General features: G+C 46.0%; 5 protein-coding genes across 5 annotated transcripts; 3 read left to right on the top strand and 2 right to left on the bottom strand.

The window, feature by feature from the left end:
- Positions 1-118: 118 nt before the first annotated feature.
- On the top strand, positions 119-1,735 carry LOC149956019 (uncharacterized). The gene has a single exon (XM_090166740.1). The coding sequence runs from the start codon at positions 119-121 to the stop codon at positions 1,733-1,735; it is 1,617 nt and encodes a 538-aa protein (XP_090022866.1).
- A 45-nt stretch (positions 1,736-1,780) lies between these two features.
- Positions 1,781-2,689, top strand: LOC149956020 (uncharacterized). Its single transcript, XM_090166741.1, has one exon. It carries the CDS (start codon positions 1,781-1,783, stop codon positions 2,687-2,689), a length of 909 nt encoding a protein of 302 aa, XP_090022867.1.
- A 312-nt stretch (positions 2,690-3,001) lies between these two features.
- On the top strand, positions 3,002-5,188 carry LOC149956021 (uncharacterized). Its single transcript, XM_090166742.1, has one exon. It carries the CDS (start codon positions 3,002-3,004, stop codon positions 5,186-5,188), a length of 2,187 nt encoding a protein of 728 aa, XP_090022868.1.
- Positions 5,189-11,629: 6,441 nt separating this feature from the next.
- On the bottom strand, positions 11,630-12,223 carry LOC149956022 (baculoviral IAP repeat-containing protein 7-B-like). The gene has a single exon (XM_090166743.1). It carries the CDS (start codon positions 12,221-12,223, stop codon positions 11,630-11,632), a length of 594 nt encoding a protein of 197 aa, XP_090022869.1.
- Positions 12,224-13,683: 1,460 nt separating this feature from the next.
- On the bottom strand, positions 13,684-14,976 carry LOC149956023 (uncharacterized protein F54H12.2-like). The gene has a single exon (XM_090166744.1). It carries the CDS (start codon positions 14,974-14,976, stop codon positions 13,684-13,686), a length of 1,293 nt encoding a protein of 430 aa, XP_090022870.1.
- Positions 14,977-18,966: the final 3,990 nt, after the last annotated feature.

Below are 18,966 nucleotides of genomic sequence, written 5' to 3' on the forward strand. Positions count from 1 at the left end.
CGGATATTAGTCGCGTATTAGCCTGCTTGACAGCGAGGAACTAGTATCTATCTCCTTCTCGTGGGAAGCAGTCGTCCGGTGAGGTCGTAATTCGTCAACAGCTTGTCAACTACAAGACATGGACAGTCTTCTTAACAAAAGGAAGACCATCAAGGGGAGAATCACCAGGTTCGAATCAATTGTACTTAATCATGCCACTACACCTTTAACTTCAGTCGCAGTCACGATGTACAAGGGTCGAGCCGACGAGACATCGCAGGAGCTTGAGAGGGTACAACGAGACATTGCTGCCACATGCGCACCCGCAAGTTTCGATGCTCATGAGGAGGAGTACGAGCAGCTTGCCGCACGAGCGGAAGCCTTGGTCATATTCTTTAACACGCTTACCAGCAACATACCAGCGGTACAGTCAACGGCGGACATCAAATTACCTAAATTGGAACTGCCCGTATTCAGAGGTACCTATGTTGATTGGTTTCCATTCCATGACCTCTTTACCGCTACCGTCCATAGCAATGTATCGTTATCTGGGGCGCAGAAATTCCAGTACCTAAAAGCCTCGCTGAAGGATGAAGCTGCCTTGCTCATACAGTCAATTCCGGTGACCGAAGCCAACTATCCCGAGGCTTGGAGCATACTACTCAATCGCTTCAACAATACTAGAGAAATAATCAACGCGCACGTCAAGCGGCTGTTTAGTCAACCCAGCGTGAAGAACGGCTCAGCCATAGCCCTGAGACACCTAGTAGATACTTCAGCGGAATGCATCCGGTCGCTTAAGGTATTAAAGGAACCTGTCCAGTATTGGGATGCAGTGCTGCTTCACGTCGTTGGGGAAAAGCTTGACCAAGAATCACGTCGTCAATGGGAGTTGTCGCTAAAAGGCACCTCAAGGCCGACATATGAAGAGTTGACCACGTTCCTGGAGCAGAGAGCACGGGCGTTAGCCGCTTCGGAAACGGTAAACGATACGGTCAAGTCGAACCTACCAACGGGCCACAGGAGATCTGTCAGCTCGAATCACGGAGCTGTGCGGGATAACTCCTGCCCTATCTGTTCGGAGACACATCACGCTTACAAATGTCCATCGTTGCTGAAAGCGTCCGTCGAGGAACGGTGGGACATGGTGAAGAAACGGTCCCTTTGTTTCAACTGTCTTAGAAAAGATCATGTCAGTACCAGTTGCAAGTCTGGATGTTGCCGGAGATGCGACGCGAAACATAATTCGCTTCTACACCGAGATTCGAGGGAGGATGGTCCCAAACCCCAAGGCAGATCGAATACGGACCTGGTCGTTCATGTTTCCTGTCAGCTCCTGGACATTTCACAAGTAGTACTGCCGACGGTGGTCATTCAGGTTCGGGCGAGGAATGGAGACATCTGGTCCTGCCGTGCGTTACTCGATTGCGGATCACAGGCCAGTTTTATATCGGACCAGCTTACCCAGAAGTTGCAGCTGAAGAGGGTTCGTCTGAATGCTACCGTTGGAGGGATCGGGGAGAGCGGAGTTGGCGATACACTTGGAGCTACTTTATTGGATATCCAGTCCAGTGAAAATTCTAACTTCAACATCAAGGTACAAGCGCTGATTCTCAGGCAGGTCACCAGAAAGCTTCCTAATCTGGCATTCGATCCACAAACCTGGACTCATATCAAAGGCGGGAAGCTGGCTGACCCAACATTCCATGTCCCAGGGTCCATAGACGTTTTGCTGGGATCGGATGCGTACTTATAAATCGTACGAGACGGGAAACTGTTGGGTAAGGCTGGTGTTCCTGGAATGTTTAACACTGTCTTCGGCTGGGCGGTAGCTGGGAGGTTGGGACCCTCGGATTCGAACTTCGTCGTACCTCAAGTTCGAGTTAATCATTGCAGCCTGGATAACCAACTTGCCAGGTTTTGGGAGCTGGAAGAAATTGGACTAAAACCGATCCTAACAACGGCTGAGAAGAAATGCGAACAGATCTTTGAGGAAACTCACTGCCGCGATACTACGGGAAGGTTCATCGTGAAGCTACCCTTCAAAGATGAGTTCCAGCAACTTGGGAACTCTCGAGACATAGCAGTACGGAGATTTGGATACCTCGAACGGCGTCTACAAGCCCACCCGGAGCTATATACGAAGTACCGGGGATTTATGGACGAGTTTCTTGCTCTGCGTCACATGGAACTTGTAACCGAACGTCCTCTTGAGCAAGGAAATTCTTGTTACCTTCCGCATCACGCTGTGGTCAAGGAATCCAGCACCACTACCAAGCTCAGGGTCGTTTTTGATGCGTCCGCAAAGACATCGAACGGCAAGTCACTCAATGATACGTTGCTCATTGGGCCGAGGCTGCAAGGTGACCTCGTGAATCTTCTGATTCGGTTCCGATGCCACGCCGTAGCGGTTACTGCTGACATTGAGAAAATGTATCGCCAGGTTCGTGTAAAGCCGGAAGACGCAGAATACCAGCGAATCGTCGGGAGACGTAGGAAACAGGATCCAATTCAAGACTACAAACTACTGACGGTGACGTACGGCACGGCATCCGCGCCCTACCTAGCTACGAAGGTACTGCAACAGCTCTCTCATGATGTTCAATTCAAGTATCCATTAGCGGCTCGATCATTATCCGAGGACTTCTACATGGATGATTTGCTGTCCGGTGCCGAGGATGTCCCTGCAGCCCTGGAACTACAAAATTAATTGAACTTGGCGGCTACAGAAGGAGGGTTCAGACTGCGCAAATGGGCGTCGAATAAACCAGCGCTGTTGGAGTCATTGCCGTTGGAGCTGAGGGAGATCACGATTCCTTTAAAAATCGACGATGCAGAATCGATCCGAACCCTGGGACTTCAATGGACCCCAGCTTCCGACTACCTATCGTTCTCCGTCAAGTCTCCAACGAACAGGTCTCTCGTCACCAAACGCACTATACTATCAGATACGGCAAAGATTTTCGACCCACTGGGCTTGTTGTCACCAGTCGTCATACGAGCGAAGATACTATTACAAGAGATGTGGAAAGTCAAGATTAGCTGGGACAAAGAGTTGCCTGAGGCGGTCGTCGCAAAATGGAATGTACTACGAGAGGAAATGAACGGGATAGAGAAGCTGAGGATTCATCGCTACGTCGGTCATAGTCAGGAGAAAGACTTGTCTTTGCACGGCTTCTGCGATGCATCGGAGAATGGCTATGCGGCGGGAGTATACCTACGAACTTCAACCGGCACCGAGGTAGCAACCGTTCGGCTCGTTGCAGCAAAGACGAAGGTGGCTCCTCTCAAACAAGCGACCTTACCACGGCTGGAGCTTTGCGCTGCGGTACTTCTGGTACGCTTGATGTCCCTGATTCAACGGTCACTGAGCACCATGATTTCCGAAGTCCATTGCTGGAGCGACAGTAGAATCGTATTGGCATGGTTGTCCTCACCTCCTCAGCGTTGGAAAACGTTTGTTGCGAATCGGGTATCCGAGGTTCAAGAAGCGCAACCAGCAATCAAATGGCAGCATGTTCCCGGGATATGCAACCCAGCGGACTGTGCGTCCCGCGGGATCACTGTAGCAGAATTTTGCCATCATCCGCTCTGGTGGAATGGTCCGGCTTGGTTGGCAACCGGGCATCCCGGCGAAGGTCAGACGTCAGTAGCGGAGCCGACCGAATGTACCGTAGAGGAAAGGAGAACATTGGCGGTCGTGGCACATGGCGCTGTCGATTGGCCTCTGCTCACGAATTATTCATCTTTTACAACGCTGATTCATGTCACGGCGTATGTCCAACGTTTCGTACGGATCACGCGAAATCCCGCTGACAAACGAGAAAAAGGACCGTTGACTAAGACTGAGAATGACGGAGCGCTAAGCCATTGGATACGAGCCACGCAGCTGAGCGCATTTGGAGAAGAGATTCAACGTCTACGAAAGCGAGAGAGCTTGTCCTCTAAGAGTCAGCTGCTCCCGCTCACGCCGTTCCTGGACATGGAGGGGATTCTGAGAGTCGGAGGACGTCTTCGCCACGCTCGAGTACCAGAAAGCCAGAGTCATCCAATAATCCTTCCTCGTAAGAGCAAATTGACTGACTTAATTATTAGCCATGAGCATAACAAGACGTTACATGGCGGAGCGCAGCTGATGATGGCGTCTCTTCGAGCGAGGTACTGGATCTTTAGCCTTCGGGACGCCATACGATTCCATGTCAGGCGATGTATGCGGTGTGTCCGACAGCAAGCCAAAACCGCCCAACAATTGATGGGTAACTTACCAGCTAGCCGAGTGAACCCAGGAAGGCCATTTCTCACTTGCGGCGTCGACTACGCAGGGCCTTTCAATCTCAGGGTCCTGAAGGGTCGAGGATGCAAGGCGTTCAAGGGGTACATCTGCGTTTTTGCATGTTTCGCTACCCGAGCCTTGCATTTGGAGCTTGTAAGCGACATGTCGGCTCAGGCGTTCCTGGCAGCCTTGAAGAGATTCGTTTCCCGTCGGGGAAAGTGCGCAGAAATCTATAGCGACTGCGGCTCGAACTTTGTTGGAGCCAGCCGAGAAATAAAGGACTTCGTCATCTCCGTATCTACCGCTACGAATCATCCGACAATAGCAAGATGGATGGGTGACGAGAGCATAACTTGGAAATTCAATCCGCCAGCTGCACCTCATTTCGGCGGCCTCTGGGAGGCGGGCGTGAAGTCTGTGAAGCACCATCTGAAGAGGGTTATCGGCGAAACCAAGCTAACCTTCGAGGAGATGCAGACGCTCCTTTCCCAGATAGAGGCCTGTCTAAATTCGAGGCCGCTTACGCCAATGACGTCAGACCCTGCCGATCTATCAGCCCTTACGCCCGGTCACTTTCTAATCGTGGACGCCCTGACAGCCATTCCGGAACCGGACTTAACTTCAGTCCAGATGAGTCGTTTGTCTAGATGGCAGCTAAGCCAACAGGTACTGCAGCATTTCTGGCGACGTTGGCAAGCGGAGTACATATCTCGATTGCAACAACGACCGAAGTGGGCTAATCCTAAGAGAAACCTGCAAGTTGGGGACTTGGTCCTGCTGAAGGAAGATCTACCACCGACAAAATGGCGGATGGCTCGGGTCACGCAGGTCCATCCAGGCGAGGATCAGCTAGTTCGAGTGGTAACGGTGAAGACGGCAGAGAAGGAGTTCAAACGACCCGTGGTGAAGTTATGTCTTCTACCGTTTGACACTTGAGGCGTCGTATCTTGGTTTAGTTAAACCCGGTATAGTTTAAGGTGGCCGGAATGTTCAAGCACCGGTTCTTGTTAACGTTTTTTACTGTTTTTACATGTTTTGTTTTTTACGTAATCTAAACTGTTTTTTATTATTGTATATAAGCGAATGCGAGATTTGAAAGTTTATGGTCTTCTAATGTAACTCCGTTGAAAGATGTTCATTTAAATAAATCTAATGTTGAGTTTATGTCTGGCTCATTGCCTCGTCGCTACTGTCACGAACACCTTACGCGCACAAGGAGCGCGTGGAGGACGAACTCCGACGAATGGAACGAGAAGGGATTATCGAAAAGGTGGATTATTCACACTACGCCTCACCTATTGTAACGGTACAGAAACCAAACGGTGGCATACGTACATGCGCCGACTACAAAACGACGATAAACCCTCAACTGAATATCGATCAGTACCCATTACCAAAACCGGAGGCTGGATGCAAGTTTTTTTCCAAATTGGACCTTCGCGAAGCTTACAACCAGGTTGAGCTAGACAAGGAGTCACGGAAATACACAGTAATAAATACAACATTGGGCCTCTTCCGCTTACCTTTTGGAGTGGCCTCCACATACGCCATATTTCAGAGGTTGATGGACATGGTCCTCTGCGATGTCAAAAATTTCACACCCTTCCAAGATGATACGCTCGTGGGAGGCAGCACAAAAGAGGAACATCTGAAGGTTTTGGACACAGTTTTACAAAAATTCAGTGCTTTCGGTTTAAAATTAAAACTGGAAAAGTGCAAGTTCCTCTAACCAGAAATTGAATTCCTGGGACACCGACTCGATGAGCGTGGCATTCATCCGTTAGAGGACAAGATGGCAGCTATAATGAATGCACCAGCGCCTGACAACGTAGAAACACTGCGTTCTTTCCTAGGCATGCTCAATTATTATTCTCGCTTTCTCCCGAACAATTCGTCACGCCTTGCACCGCTCTATTCCCTTCTTCAACATTCTACACCATGGGTGTGGGGTAAAGAACAAGAAGTTGCATTCTCAGAAGCCAAGAAAACATTGAAAACCTCAAATCTTTTGGTCCATTTTGACATCAACAAGGAAGTCTCGGTCGCATGTGACGCCTCACCGGTGGGCATCGGCGCGGTAATATCTCATCTCATAGATGGTCAAGATCAACCGATCACTTTCGCTTCTAGGAGCGTCACCTCCGCTGAAAAAAAATATTCACAGCTCGACAAGGAGGGTCTCGCCCTCATATACGGAGTGACGAAGTTTAAGGACTATTTGTACGGCAAGAAGTTTACGCTCTACACAGACCATCAACCCCTCGTATCACTTCTAGCTGCTCACAAAGCGATCCCAGCTATGGCAGCGGCCAGGATCCAGCGTTGGTCCCTTATGCTCGCTGCATACTCATATGAGATCAAGTTCCGGAAAGGGTCGCAAAATGCAAACGCCGATGCATTGAGTAGATCACCTCTACCGTGTACGACACTAAACACTCCGGTACCCGCTGAATATGTATACCTAATAAAAAGCATAGCAGAGGCCGGTCCATTCACGCCACGTCAGCTTGACGATGCCACGCAAGCAGACCCCCTTCTACGGAAGCTGAGAAATTGCATGACGAAGGGGTGGCCAAGTAAAATCCATCCAGATTTGGCCGCATATCATCGTCGACGAGATGAACTCTCAAATTTCAACGGCATCCTACTCATGGGCAATCGAGTGATAGTTCCAGAAGCTAAACAACGCGAACTTCTACTGGAACTCCACAGCTCCCACCAAGGTGTGTTTAACATGAAGGCAGTGGCCAGGTCTCGAATCTGGTGGCCCACGATTAACACGGATATTGCAGCAATGTCAAACACTTGCCAAACGTGCCGCCAACATGCAACCTTGCCAGCAAAACAATACCAACCATGGCCAACCACAAACACCCCTTGGGAAAGGGTGCACGCAGATTTTGCGGGTCCCATTGAAGAAAAATACCTTTTCATAATTGTCGATAGCTACAGCAAATGGCTTGAGGTATTTATAACCACAACACAATCGTCACAAGCCGTCATGAAGTGTCTTCGACAATGCATTGCACGTTTCGGCATAATGCTCACACTTGTCACGGATAACGGTACCTGCTTCACAAGTAATGACTTTGAAGACTTCACGAAATTTAATGGCATACACCACTTGCGCACCGCACCACATCACCCCGCTTCTAACGGAGCTGGTGAGCGTAATGTAAGAACCATCAAAGACAACCTCAAGAAAGTATCCAGTATCAACTTTGAAGCCCTCGATATAGTACACACCGGACTCCCTGTACACAAAACTGGATCTTTAGACGAACGCATGGCCAGGATTCTCATCAACCACAGGCGGACGCCTACTTCCTGCGGCAAATCGCCTGCAGAACTTATGTTAGGACGTAACATCACAACACGGCTTGACTTATGTCACCCAAAAAACTGTAATACACAGTACCCGATAGGTATCGCAGACATAGACACTACTGACCGTACACAAAAATTTAAACTGAATGACACGGTTTACGCCTACAATTTTGGTGTCGGAGACAAATGGTTTAAAGGCACGATCACTAGTCACCTTGGCAAAATGATGTATACCATTCGAACCAATAGAGGAGAGATACGCCGCCACCAAAATCAACTACGCTTGCGGACGGAAACCTCCTCTGAAAAATCATATGATGTCACACCAGATGGTCCTGTACCAAATCAACACCAACTCCCAAGCACTCCCTGTGCATCCACAAGAGGAGAAGTTCCAGCTATGACCACTCCATCCATTGCGACACCATCCCTAGTGACTGTTCCAAGTACACCAGCCATAGAGACAGTACCAGTCAGGACGACAGTCCCAGCTACGGCTCCTCGCTCACCACATAGAGCTCCAGTTCAGAGTCTTGGTCGTAAACCTTCATCAACAATCAAACTAAGGTTGGACTTCACCCCCACACTAACAAAGAGTCCACACTCGGATGAAACTGAAAGAAGCTCAACAGCAACAACACCATCGCCCATAAATTCACAAGAAACCACATCTTTGGCACTCACGAGGGCAAGACGTCATACAAGAAAACCAGCCCGTTACAGATCAAATTAACCTTCAAATGATTACACCTTCATAGTATCATCTAACTTTTCAAAAAAAAAGAGGTATTGTTACACCCACATGACTTTGTATAAGATATTCCAAACCTAACTAACTGTAGAGGGCGCCACCTAACCAGGAGTTGGGGCTACCCAGCTTCCCACCAGGCCGGCCTCCGGCATTCTTGTTCCTGACTCCAACCGAACCCCTAGCATCTGAACTTTCCCCTTATCATTTTCCATGTAAACATTGTTCTAGTATTAAATAGTATCTTTCGTATAAAAGCATTATTATTAACGAACATAACATTACTTGAGTACACAAACAAAGGCAGCGACCTCTGTGGTTTCTGCTTTTGGTAGTGTACTCTTTTAACATTGATATAGAGTATATGACAAAAGACTGGCCCGGGACGGGGAAGTCCGTCGTGCAAGGAAAGCAGCAAAAAAAACCACTTGTTCGCCTCAGTGATAACTTAGCTCCAACCAACACAATAAACATAAGCTTAGTTTCTAGGAATTCTACAAAAGTCGGCATAAAGTGAGAAACTGGATTTCTTTAATACAACTTAAACCGTTGCAACGCTTAAACGAAGGGAAATCTAAGCGGAGCTGAAGTCGAAGCGTAAAGCATCGTACCAGTCACTACTTTGAATAGAGAGCGTCCTGGGGATTAGGGTTTTTTCTTTTTTACTCCTTGTCCCTTTTGCGAAATCACGTGATATCAGTGACCACTGATCGTAGAGAAAGGACCTAGACCTTCGGTGGTCGGACTTGTCCCAGATAACGCGCGTTTCTTTGCCAATACAGCCTTTTTAAAGGCTATTTAGCTGTTTTAAGCTAATTTTTAAACAGCCTTTTTCAAGGCTAATTAGCTATTCTAGCTAAATTATTCAAAAAGCCTTTTTCAAGGCTAATTAGCTATTCTAGCTAAATGATTCAAAAAGCCTTTTTCAAGGCTAATTAGCTATTCTAGAAAAAATATTCAAACAGCCTTTTTCAGGGCTTTGATATAGCTGGTATTATTAAAAAGTCTGTTTGAAGACTACATAGCTTTAACTAAGCTTTATTTTTTTAAACGTTTTTAAGGTTATTTCGCTATTAGTATATAATAGTAGCATTTTCAAATATGAGTACCAGAAAATTTTTATCTGGGTCCCAAAAATGAGAAAAACGGAAAAGGGAAGATAGTTTCGTTAGTAATCAGAAAGGTGCAATGGCACGTTTTTTGAAATCGTCGGCGCAAAGCCATAAGAGAAATAGGCCTGGCCAAGGATAAGCAAGATTATAGAGCGATTTTATAGATAACCAGAATTATAGATAAGGTCTCACCTTTTTTATAGATAAGCAAAATTATGGAGCGATTTTTATAGAGCCACCGAATTTATAGATCCAAAATTATGGAGCGATTTTCATAGACTCACCGAATTTATAGATCCAAAATTATGGAGCCCTCTAACTTCACCTCATTTTATGGATACCTCCACTTACCTATCTATATGGATACCTCCACTTACCTATCTTTTTTACCTAAAATGTATTGGAAAAAAATAACGAGACGAATATTATACTAAATCATTTTTTTTACACTTTTCTGTACATGTTTTAATAAAATAGGCTGTAAAATATTATTAAGTAGGGAGATTCTTCTTTTAAAATGGAAATTATTTAATAAGGAATAGTTAGTTCGATCTTCTACATCGAGGAAAAAGAAAGTTACGGGAACGAGGTCAAATTTTACGCGATGTTGAGCATGAATGATTTTAAAAAGACGTTCCCGCAATAATAGTTTTTTGCAAATTTGCAATCGGGAAATAGTCTCCCGTGTTCCAGAAAGGCATCGTCTTCCGCACCCCAATCTCCGATCTCACCACCGCAGAAAAAACACTTCACGTAGTCCGTAAAGTTTGTGTAGAAAAAACCCGCGTTGGTGAGTTCCATGTGGCACGGCTTCTCTAGCGGGAAACTGGTGAAAGTCTTCAACCGCTCGTCCGCATACCTCATAGGGCCTAGTTGGGCATCGTAGGTCTCCTGTAGCTTCGCGAACTCGAGCTTGGCGTACTCGCACTCGGGGAACAAGGCGGTGTGGCAATGTAAGGGGTTAGATCCCAGCTCCCAATCCCGCACCAGACCGTCGCACCAGAAGCAGATAGTGATATCCTTATGTCCTACGAAGAAGAAGCCCGCCTGAGCCAGTTCGAGAGTGTCCATATATTCCACCGGGAACTTTTTAAAACTAGCGACTCGTTTCGCCAGGGTATTCATTTTTTTTTAGAGGAAGTTAAAAATTTAGTCTGACACCTTCGTAAACTAGCGATCGAATGATTCCTACCGAACTAAAATCCAGGGAGAAATCTCTAACTAGGGGGGGAGAGACCCCGAATGAAGGAATTTCTCAAAGCGTGAGAAAGTTGGGGAAAAGAGAGATTCACGCGGCCTCCGAAACCTATTATCCAATTGTGCAAAAATGTTTGGTTTCCAGTCGTTTCCGTTTTTCACCCTCTAAAATGTCAACCACCTCTTTTAAAAAACAGTATACTATGGCTTTCTCGGCAGTCGAAGAATAAGGTGGCTGGTTATTTTCTACAATATCCTCGTCAGCTATAAAATGAGCTACGTTTCCACATTCTTCCCCTAATAGAAATTTACAATGGGGGAAATATTTCCTATGCTCACCGAAAGGACTATCGCCTTTTTCCCAAGCCATAAGTTCACCCTCACACGCGAAGCATTTAACGGAATCTTTATAATTTAAATAATAAAACCCAGCCCGAGCTAAGGCTCTACCATCTACGATATTAACAGGGAATCCCTTGTTAAACGAACGAATTCTCTCAAGCTCATGGCGCATAGGATTTAGCTCCGTCTCATCCGTCTGCTCTTTATCGTCTATCGGCAGTGTTAGGACGGGGACATTCCCCGTATTCTCGTCATTTACGAATTTACATAAGCGATTCTGCTCGATATGTTTCAGCAACGGGACGTCATTAGTCATCCACCCCTTGACGACCCTCTCGCAAGAGAAGCACATGACGTTATCAGTGTGCCCGGTGTAGAAAAAACCAGCTTTCGCTAGCTCCCTCGCGTTTAAAAACTTACATGGAAACCCTCTGAAACTAGCGATTCTATTTTTCTCAAAATGCATCTTTTTTAACGGAAGCCGAGTAAAAAATGGTGTCTTTCACCTTCGTCCGCGACCGATCGAATGATCCTTAGAACCGAGGCGGGAGGGTAAATCCCTCTTTCCATCTCTCGCTGAGGGGTGAACGGCCCCCCCTAAAAATAGTCTATTATCACGCGGCCCCTCTCGAATTACTCGGGAGAAATCTATTATTCCCCGGGCATGTCTAGACCTCGTCCTTCATCTAAGACTTCGACTATTTCGTTTAAAGAATCGTATATTAATCGTGATTCGGGGTAAGTCGAATAATTCAACTGGTTGTCCTTTTCTACGATATCCTCAGCGGCTATTAAATGCTTTACATTTCCACTTCTTGCCCTCGAAATAAGAAATTTACAATGAGGAAAATTTTCCCAATGTTCCTCGAACGGACTATCTTCCTTATTCCAGTTCATTAGTTCCCCAGAACAGGAAAAGCATTTTACGCAATCTTTGAAATTCGTATAAAAAAAACCAGCTTTGGATAAATGCCTGGCTTCCCTTAAAGGATCAATCGGCAAACCTTCCTTATTAATAATATTATTCTTAATATAATTATTATTAAATCCCCTAGTAAAGGAACGAATTCTCGCGATCTCGTATCGCATCGGCTTTGACCCTTCAAGCTCCATCGACAGGGCTGGGACATCCCCCGAAAAATCATTTCTTATGAACGGACAAAAGTTACACTCTTTTTCGTGTCTTAGTAACGGGACGTCGTCGGCCGTCCAGTCCTTGACGACACGCTGACAGGAGAAACACATTACGCTGTCCCGGTGACCGACGTAGAAAAAACCCGCTTTCGCTAGCTCCCTCACGTTTAAAAACTTACAGGGAAAACCCTTGGAACTAGCGATTCTGTTTTTCTCAAAATTCATCTTAAGAAAAAAAAGCGTCTACCTCTTACTTCTCCGACTTCAGGAATGACCCAGGGAATGAGCCGGTACTAGACGACTAAAAAAAACCTCGACTTTCTCTTTCCCCCACCCTTCCTTACGAGTTTAGACGTGTATGTTGAAAAATAAAACAAATTCGAACGAAACATTTATTAACGCAAAGGAAGATATTACAAAAAATGATAACACTGAATATAAGAAAAATGATACGAAATGAAAATACGCGCGCGAATTGAGAAAATTACGTAATGGTTTTTTAAAAACATAAGAGTTCGAAAAATAATTAATTGTTTTTTTATAAAGAAAAGTTTTAAAAGAATCCTTCGTCTTCCTCGAAGAGCGGCGAGGGAGCCGTCTGGTGATGGGTCTCCAACCACTTGGCAAAGCGGCAGGCCTTCTCCCGCGCACAGAGAAGCGTCGGGCTCCCTCGCCAATGAAATCGACACCGATAGTTCTGGCCGATGCTGATGTCCTTGGCCTTGGGGCAACCGATTTCCCCGAGTTCGATCACCTCTCGGGGGATGAGTTTCCTGAGGACGTGACATTTCTCCTCTCCCTTGCAGTAAACGAATTCGGAGTCCTCGGTTAAGGCCTTGAGCCGATGTTCTAGCTCGATGTAAGGGGTATCGCCGTGGTTCCAGAGGTAACCGTTGATATGGGTAAAGACCCATTGATTTTGTCGGGCTACGTGGTGAGAAAGACCGCTACCGTGGTACGGAGGTTTAACGAATAAACTTTTAACTAGGGGAAACTCCCCGACGAACGCGACGGCAACTTCTTTAACGACCGGTTCGTATTTCGCGCCGAGTAAGAATTCAAAATCGACAACTACCAGCGGTCTTTCCATGATGTTTCTGTTGGCTGATACCCCCTCTGACTCAAGGTAAGTTAAATCCGCTTCTTAAATAGGGTCTCCACGCGATTGTCATTACTCCATTGGTTCCTCGTGAACCTATCAGCGAAGGAGGTCAAACTCCGCCCCCTATAGCGATGTTCCAGATAGAGCACGCAGTATTGTCCGCAAACTTTGCTTCCCACGGCCTGTAGACGACGTCTATTGTAGAGTATTTTCGAGGAATGTTTTCTCAGGAACTTTTTTTATCGTGGGGAGGGTCACCGGACGACCCGCCGAGTCAAAGTACCCGGCCCTCCTGAAAGCGTCTAGGTAAATAGCTACCCAATGAGTCCCGGGCCCATCGTGAGGATCGAGGTTAACGACCAGGGAGGCGGGGAAGGAAGGGATATATTCGGGGAGTCTATCGGAAGCAAAGGCACCTTGATACCCGGGTAAATACCCGAGGATCTCGTTTATTTCTAACGTGTTCATTTTAATAATCAATCACCACGTTGCGGTCTTTGTCTATCTGCATTAAACTATGGAATTCCCCGTAAATAACGACCGAAACCGATTCAGTGAGCGGGGTTTCGAATCCCAACTCGATACGTAACTGTCCCCGTCTTACGGGGTTCCAATGAGAGTTGTCACTCGCGGAAAGATCAGGCGTGATATCAAAGGCATATAGAGTATACCCCCTCGGATATTCTGAGTGCGATATACTATTCCCATCATCTTTAAAATGTATATAAGTCCCCGTAAACAAGGTGTAATATTCACGGGCAAATTGATTCTGGGAAAACTTGGGCTGGAGAGGTTTGCTCGGAACCGCGTCCGAATCAACGTAGAGAGATAAGAAATTTAACCCGAATGGTTGAAAGTTATAAGGATTTTTATGAAAATCGCCCGCGCAAGCCGTATGCGAGACTAGGCCGATAATAACGCGTTGAGGGAGCGGTCCCAGCCACACATTGTCGAGACTCGTATTTGAAACGCCGGTGAGCAGTACGTGGCTTTTCACTTCGGTTCGGGTAAAGGGGTACTTCGCGGTGGCGCCTAAGAGAGCGTTTTCGTGAGCCAGAATGATTTGAGGACTTATCTTGCATTTCCGTATTTCCAAAGTAGCGTCCGTTATAGCGATCTTAAAATTCCCCACGTTTAACGAGGGGTCTCCCATAAGGACAAAGGCCGTTTTACTCCTTGAAAGTCGAACTTTAATTTCCACCCCGCTTAGAAGGTATTTCGGAATGTTGAAAAGGTCGGCGTATATTGCCCCTACTAAGGAAATTTCCTTTGAATCCTTAATAGCTGCTTGACGAATCTTGCTCCCCGAGTTGGTAATTATATCGTCAAACTTTCCGGCAGCGTCTTTGGCGTAGAGACACGAAGTCAGGTGAGAAGTTTTAGCCTCGCCAGAATAGTTCAAGAGCGATTCTAAATAGGCTCGGTATGAATATCGACTTGCCGAGGGCGTGATTAAATTGTCGTTCAAGTAGATTTCAATTTGATCGAAGAGACTATGCATTAGGTTATTACAAGTTGATAATTTAACGTCGGGGTCTAAATTAGCCCCATTCTCCCGCGTTACTTTACATTTAACGTGAAGGAGACTCATCGCGAGATCCGTATACTCGGGGCTTTTAGGGATACAAAATTCAATCTGGGAATCATCTCGTAGCGTAGAGATCGGTCGATAGAAAGTTGGAGTCGCGCTTTCGACGCTAGTTTGCACGGGGGTGACCGAGAACAGGTCCAATTCCGATTTCAAGGCTTCAACTTTGTACATTTTGGTTCTTTTTAGTTGAGGGAAAAAATGTCACGAACGTGTTTCGTGGACTTCCGACGAGCTACTGCCCCGATTCTGCGTTTAACGGTCCTTTTTCTAGTTTTCCTCCTGCTCGTTGTTTTCTTCTTCTTGCTTCTCGTTTTAGTTCTCCTACGCTTTTTCCGCCCCGAACCGCTTTGTCCGGTTATCCCTTCTAGAGCTTCACCGAAACGTTTCCTAGCCGAAGATTTTATATTCTCACCCGCCACGGCGTCATTGAGAATTTTACTGCCGACCCCCAACGCTTGTTTTCCTATATACTTCGCCCCTCTAACTAAAAGAGGGGAGGCCCAGCGGAAGAGCCCCGAGAACAGACTTCCGAGACCGTGCCCTTTCTGATAAGCCGCTCCTTGATAGAAATTAGACCCCCCAGTTTGCGCTTGATTAAGATAATAATTTCTATAGGGACAGGACCCCCGCGCGTCGAGGACATCCGGCTTAGGCATCTTGTTTCCGTAGATGTAGTTTAACCGTCAGAGACCCGAAGGCAAATGGCGCCGGTTTCCCCTGAGGGTTCATTATATGTACTTGGATCGTGTCGAAATAGCGTTTGGAGACTCGCACGTAATGAGGCACGTCATAAATTTTCCCGACGTTATCTCCGAACGAGCCTTCTACGGGGACAATCCTAACGAGAGGAACGAGAGTGTCACCCACCATTTGATCTTCGACGATATTAGTATAAACGTAAAGTTGAGGGGGGATTTGAAAGCCTATAAGGGCCGGCCTAGCGCCCCGGTAACCCCTTTCCAAAGATTGAATCCCGGGATCGAAGCCCAATGTCATGGCTAGACCAAAATGAAATTGCACTAGTACGTTATGACGAAAGGGGCTTATTCGAACTCGGCGAGTGATCTCGTTAGATTGAAGAGACGTCTTCATATCTTTAATAATTTCGTTTATTATCTTAATTAAATGTTCGATGGAAGAATAGTATCCTATGGGTACCCTATAAACGTGGGAGGTCCCCCTGGGTCTTCTAGGCTGAGCCGCGCATTCGGCGATCTGAGCTTCACCCGTAAGAGTTTCTCCGTTTTTGGCGACATCGAAAATCTGCTCAGTTTTTTTCCCTTTCGGATTTTTTTTCCCCGGCGTGGTAATTTTAAATGTTATTCCCAAACTAGGTTGATCGGCTTGAGGCGGCTCTAGGTTTTTTTCGATGCTAGTCTCCGGTTCATTTTGCTTGACTTCGATTGGAGACGGGTTACATTCGACAGGAGGGATTTCGTCGACAACCATGAAAACGATAGTGTTTTGTCCCTCGAGGACGTTGAAGAACGCGCTAGTGTAATTTATCTCGGCTAGCCCGCACTCCCAAGACCCCGCCAATTCGACAGGTTTCGGTAACGCTGAGGTATAGGACGCCATCGTATTGTCGGCGTAAACCCGCATGCTAGCGTTTGAAGGTAATGTCAGATACATCTTTTTTCTTGACCCACGAGTTCGCGTTCGACGGATATCCTACGAAACTGACAAAGTATTCGACCTGATTTTTGCGTTTCCGAGACTTGAGAATTTTATCGATCTTGTATAGTCGAGGTTTAGCGACTAATTGCAGTTCTTCCTGATAGTAACGTCCCTTTATTCCCTCCCCCGTTAAATCTTCGATCGTGTAAAGGGGCGGGTATAAATTTACGAGGCGGGTGATTTTAAAGACTTCCTTTGACCAGGTACCGGGATAGGCTTTATCAAAGACCCCCCTGTATTTGCTGATACGACAAAAGTCACCGACTTTAAGTTTAGGTTGACGTCGGCTTTTCACGGGGATTTCCTTGTAAATTGTTTTAAATACTTTCAGAATATTATCCGGTTTCACGTCTAGAGGTGACATTTTTATAGTGGAATGTTTAGTGGTATTGTAGCTACGAATTAAATCAGGGAGGACGTCCAAGTATCGATAGGTGTTATTAGCAGTGAAATATTTATACATTTTAGCCTTTAGCGTACGATTTAGTCGCTCGACCATACACGCTTTGATTGTATCGTTTTCGCTAGTAAAGAATTTAACTTTTTTACTTTTAAGGAAATCCTGATATTTTTTCCCCGTGAACTCCCCCCCTTTATCGGTTTGAACTTTAAGAGGCGTGAGATCCTCGAATATTTTCTCGGTCGCGGCGATTACGTCTTCGGCTTTCTTACTTTTTAAAGGGACTGCCCACGCGCGTCGCGAGAATGTATCGATACATACTAGTAGGTAATTAAAGCCGGAATTGTGTTCGGAAATGTCTCTCATGTCCGCCAAGTCCATTTGAAACTGGTCGCCAATATTAGTGACAAAAACCTTGCTCCTTTTAAATTTCCGATAGGCGGTCTTATGTAACGTGTACGATTCTTGCTTCGTTAACCATTTTTCTACCGTTTCCCGGGGAATACCTCTGTCTTTCACGGCCTGATAAAGTTTTTCCAATCCGTCGAAACTCGCGGGATGTTTTGGATCGTAATAAAGTTTTTTCAAGACTGCCTCGGGGTTAGAAACTCTTCCCATATTGGTTGTTCCGTTTTCCTTTTTTTCGCGCCTCTATTGATAACCCCTTTCGATAAGTCCCGGGGTTTAAATTGGAGCGGAGTCCGAACGACCGATGCTTTTCTAGGTTTCGCCGAAAATGTAATTTTTTTCTTCTTTTTCACTCGCGGGATGGTTTTCTTGAATGATACCGTAGGCGTGAACAAGGCGTCGAACTCGTTCCAACCGGTGGGGGGAGGCGTTCGTTTTCTATTTATAGCCCCAACGGCGTAACTTACGAGCGTAGCGATATCTGACCCGGGCACGCGCGTTTGATCTATAAACAACTCGCCTTCACTCGACCACGAAACTTTATCGCCTAAGCTAATCAATCGGCTGATTAAGTCCTTCGCACTCGCTCTAAACTGAATCGGAACGAGATTTAAGAAGGCCGTGTCCTGCCCGGTTTCTTTTCTATTTTTTGGCTTCGTCGCTATATCCTTAATGTTTTGATATCGATGGAACATCTGCTCGAATAATTTAACTTTATCCCTAATGTCAAGATTGGAATTGAGTACGTCGGTCATGCTATTATTTAATTCATCCACGGAGGACCCTATCGGATGTGGAAACGAAAATTGAGGGGTATCTCGAGAGGGGATGAGAACATTTTTATTATTATTATTATTATTATTATTATTATTTTTTCCTAACGAGTCGAGGGGGACTAAGGCTAACTTTTGAGCGTACATTTTTTTATTTCCTTAAGAACGACCTAAAATCCCACTGAGGGCTGAAATAACGGTGGGGATGAGAATACTTAGAATCCCGTGACCTTTTTGAACTAAAATTAATTTCTTCTTACGCCAGGCTACTTTTTTAGAGGCTACCTGTCTAATGAATTTCTTTTGTTTAGCTAGTTTTCGTTTCTGACAAGGGTTTAACTTTAAATTCCCTTTCAAAGTATTATCGCAGCATTCAGCAATAGCATCAATTAAGGGTTTTTTAGCGTGATGGAGAATAGCGCGTCGTTGTTTAAAATTTGATCTACCTAGGGCCGAGAGAAAATCTTTGTGTCCGGCAACCAGGGCCGGCATTTTCGAACTGGATAGGGACTTCTTCCTCTCCGCTGACTTTATACTCCCTACTTTTTTTTCTTAGGGATATAGACCATTTCGGTTTCGTCGGGGAAAATATCCGTTCTTAAACGGAAGTCATCGGGGCACTCCTGCCTATTGTCGATAAGAATATAGCCGTGAGGGCGTTTGGTCGCCTCGAGATAGGCCTCGATAGCGAAGCGGTAATTGGCGCCTCTAAGTTGACGGAATAATATAGCGGGTTGAAGTTGGTCACGAGGGTTCTTGAACAAAACAATGTAATTCGCGTTCAGCGAAATTTCGCGCGCATCCTTTGTTTTTGGGAAAATGTTCTGGGTTATAAATACGAAGCTTATATTACGGTGGTGAACGCCTTTCGTGAAGAAAGCTCCGATTTGACCATTGTTCTCG

The sequence above is a fragment of the Leiobunum rupestre genome, chromosome 2, assembly GCF_980474605.1.
Source record: "Leiobunum rupestre chromosome 2, qqLeiRupe1.1.hap1, whole genome shotgun sequence".
Lineage (NCBI taxonomy): Eukaryota > Metazoa > Arthropoda > Arachnida > Opiliones > Sclerosomatidae > Leiobunum > Leiobunum rupestre.